Raw genomic sequence first — 3,204 nt, 5'->3', positions numbered from 1 at the left:
AATTATGTCGTGACAAGCCCTTTTAAAATAACATATGATTGGTTGGTGCATAACCCTTACACCATGTAAAAAGTCTAAAGAGTAAAGAATAAAAGCAATAAATGGTCTTCATGGCTTTGACGTCGGAGTATTAGGACTCTCCAATCCAATAGCTACTACCAATCCAAGTTAGCCATGAGCGGGAGGAGCAGGAGCATCAGACCCTATATTATGAGATAATATAGGTACAAGTATGCATCTGTACACAAAATGTACTATATATCAAAAATGTGTAAATATAGACATGATATTATGGTAGGCTTAACACATGTTGTTAGTGTTTAACAGAGCAGAATAAGAGTTGGTTAAAGAAGAAAAAGGAAAAGTGATTTTTATTGATTAATTTGAGACGCAATAAATATATCTTAGCTGAACTAATATGATGTAAATCAATGCTAAAATGGATGCTAAAACTAAGTTACTGCTTGCTGAAATTGATGAACTAACCCTTAACAGTAGATTACAGAGTTTTAATTAGACTAGAAAACTGAAAACAGCTAAAACTAAGCAATTTATTGTGGTGTGCACTTCCTCAACATTATTTTTCCCTACGTCATCATCTAGCGTGAATTGAGGTCATGTACCTTGCTTCTTTGAGAATCATGAAAAATATCATGAACCAAGGCTAAAACAATGACCTAAAGTTCCTTTCATGTCATCATATGACCCAACCCAATCATTGTCAGAATACCCTTGCAACATGAAGTTCTGACTTTTACCTAGCTTGACATACCTTGTACTCTTTTTGATTCTTTTATGTGCATTTCACTTGCACAACTCAGAAATCTAGAAAAGCCACTTACTGCTTGCAAAATGTCGGGTCTCGTGCGGTAGTGAGATACACGAGATTTCCACCTTACTTCTATAACTTGCTTATTCAACCTTGTCACTACCATCATCTTTAATGATCTTTTCTTTCTGATTCATTGGAGTGTTCACAGGTTTCCAGTCTTCCATTTAGAAAATCTTCAGTATCTCTCTTATATATTTCTTTTGACAAATATGCATTCAAAGAAAGTAAGACATTTCTCCCAAGTCTGTCATTTCGAACACTTTATTCATCTCTTACTTGAATTCATCTATCATTTCAAGGATGTTTCCTGTTACAAGAAGATCATCATCATAAAGTTATATATATAACCACAATAGCATAATCTCTTTTCTTAACAAATAGAGAGTTCATTCACATAGGATTTTCATAAATCCTAAGACTTGCAAATAATAACCAATTCGAATATACCAAGACCTTGGAGCTTGTTTTAAACCATAAAGGGCTTCAATAGATACACTTTGTCGTCATATCACTTTAATGAAAAACCTTGAGGTTTCTCCACATAAATTTTCTCATGCAGAAAACCATTTAAAAATGTATACTTGACATATAATTGAAAGATTTTACAACCTTTTTGAGATGCAATAGGTAGTAACAACCTTATAGTATCAAGTCTAGCAATTGGAGCAAAGGTTTCTGAATTAACCTTTCAAAACAAGTCTTGCCTTGAGCTTGTTAATAGATCCATCAACATTCAATTTCATGCAATAAACCCACTTCACACAAATGATCTTCCTATGTTGTGATTTTTCGACAAGATGCCATGTCTCGCTATTCTCAATCACTGCAAGCTCCTCCTCCATTGCAGATTTCCAGTTGGGATAGGAAACTGCTTCTTCAAATCTAGAAGACTCTAAAATGGCCATATTGCATCTCTGGTATATGTTAGAGAGCGACTGTTCATCTCACAAGTTGATCATCAATATTCTCATCTGAATCTAGTAGATTTATTGTGCTTCTGGTTAAATTCTTCCCAATTCCATTGCTCATTCTCCATAATACATCTCTTCTTACCATAATGTTTTTTGTTTGAGACTGAAAAATTGTGTAAGCTTTGGGGATTGTACTATAAACAACAAAGATTCCAAATTTACATTCTTATCTAACTTGTTTCTCTTAACCCGTGGAATATGAGAGAAACAAAAACAACCAAAGATTATTAAGTTTTATAAGGACAACTTATACCTGTTCCATGCCTCAAAAGGTGTCTTTTCCTTCACGACTTTTGTAGGAAACCTGTTTAGCAAAAAAACAGCAGTGTTAGCTGCTTCTGCATAGGCACTTCTCATATAATAAGCCTCTCAACATCTCCATTATCGATGTGTTCCTCCATTCATTGACACCATTTTGCTGTGGAGTATGTGGAAAAGTGATTTGATGCTTAATTCCTACATTTTCACAAAAAATTTCAAAATCGATCAGATGTGCGTGGTACCATCACCTGATCTAAGCATTTGAATCCTGCAACCACTTTGATTTTCTACCAAAGCTTTGAATTTCGAGGACACTTCAGGTACTTCAGGTTTGAACTTGAGAAAATAAATCTAACACAATTGTGTTATATCATCAATGAATGCTATAAAATATTTACTTCCGTTAAGAGAGCAGTCATATGTGGTAAAAAGAATCAGTATGGACTAATTGAAGCTTCACTGATACTCTCCAGGATGCCTTGGAAAAAGGCATCCTACTTTGCTTTCCTAATTTACATGTGTTGCAAGCTGTGTGTTCATCCTCCATAAGTGGTAGTCCTTGAACCATATCTTTATTTAACATGTACAAGAGTGACCTATGATAAAAATGTTTGTGTATCTTGTTCCATATATTAGTTGTCATCTCTTGGCTTGGATAGGAAACCAATTTTTCCTCCATTGAATCAAAGTAAAAACTCTTTCCACTCATTTTAACTTGATAGATTTGTTGTCCCTTTGGATCAAAGATCACACATTTATTGTCCTCAAACGTAAGCTTAAATAATTCTCCAAAATTTTCCGTACGGTCAACAAATTTTGATCATGTTCAAGAACATAAAGTACATCTGAGATTAACTTTGTACCTGTGTAGCTTTCAATAGCTACTGTGCCTTTCCCTTTGTATGAAAGGTAATATCCACTATCACCCTCACTTGGTTTAATACCTTCATGCCTTAAATTTTTTCATCTTCATTGTATTCCGTTTTCAGAAAGTCCTATATTTCTTTAGGTGATTTAATTGTCATGATTTGGGAAAATATAGTAGGAGATACTACGACTTATAATTGAGGAATCAGAATTTTTAATAAGGGGATTCAAAATATAAAAAAATAGACACACAAAGAAGCCGAAGGAGTTCGA

At 34.1% G+C, this 3,204-nt stretch overlaps 1 protein-coding gene across 1 annotated transcript; it reads right to left on the bottom strand.

Annotated features, from left to right (window-relative positions):
- Window positions 1-1,512: 1,512 nt before the first annotated feature.
- LOC114075253 lies at window positions 1,513-2,632 on the bottom strand. Its single transcript, XM_027913755.1, has 6 exons — window positions 2,531-2,632; window positions 2,307-2,415; window positions 2,154-2,259; window positions 2,057-2,107; window positions 1,886-1,937; window positions 1,513-1,767 (listed from the first exon to the last, which is right to left on the bottom strand). The coding sequence occupies exons 1-6, from the start codon at window positions 2,630-2,632 to the stop codon at window positions 1,513-1,515; spliced, it is 675 nt and encodes a 224-aa protein (XP_027769556.1).
- Between the last annotated feature and the right edge of the window lie 572 nt (window positions 2,633-3,204).

Source organism: Solanum pennellii, chromosome 12 (genome assembly GCF_001406875.1).
Source record: "Solanum pennellii chromosome 12, SPENNV200".
In the NCBI taxonomy this organism is placed as follows: domain Eukaryota; kingdom Viridiplantae; phylum Streptophyta; class Magnoliopsida; order Solanales; family Solanaceae; genus Solanum; species Solanum pennellii.
Note: the sequence above shows the minus strand (reverse complement) of the source record. Positions and strands in the feature narration are given on the sequence as shown.

Coding starts and splice junctions, on each gene's coding strand:
- LOC114075253 (XM_027913755.1), bottom strand. CDS start 2,632: ATGGTTCAAGGACTACCACTTATGGAGGATGAACACACAGCTTGCAAC. Junction 2,260..2,306: donor AATGCTTAGATCAGGTGATG/GTACCACGCACA, acceptor GTGAAAATGTAG/GAATTAAGCATCAAATCACT. Junction 1,938..2,056: donor CCTTTTGAGGCATGGAACAG/GTATAAGTTGTC, acceptor TGTTGTTTATAG/TACAATCCCCAAAGCTTACA.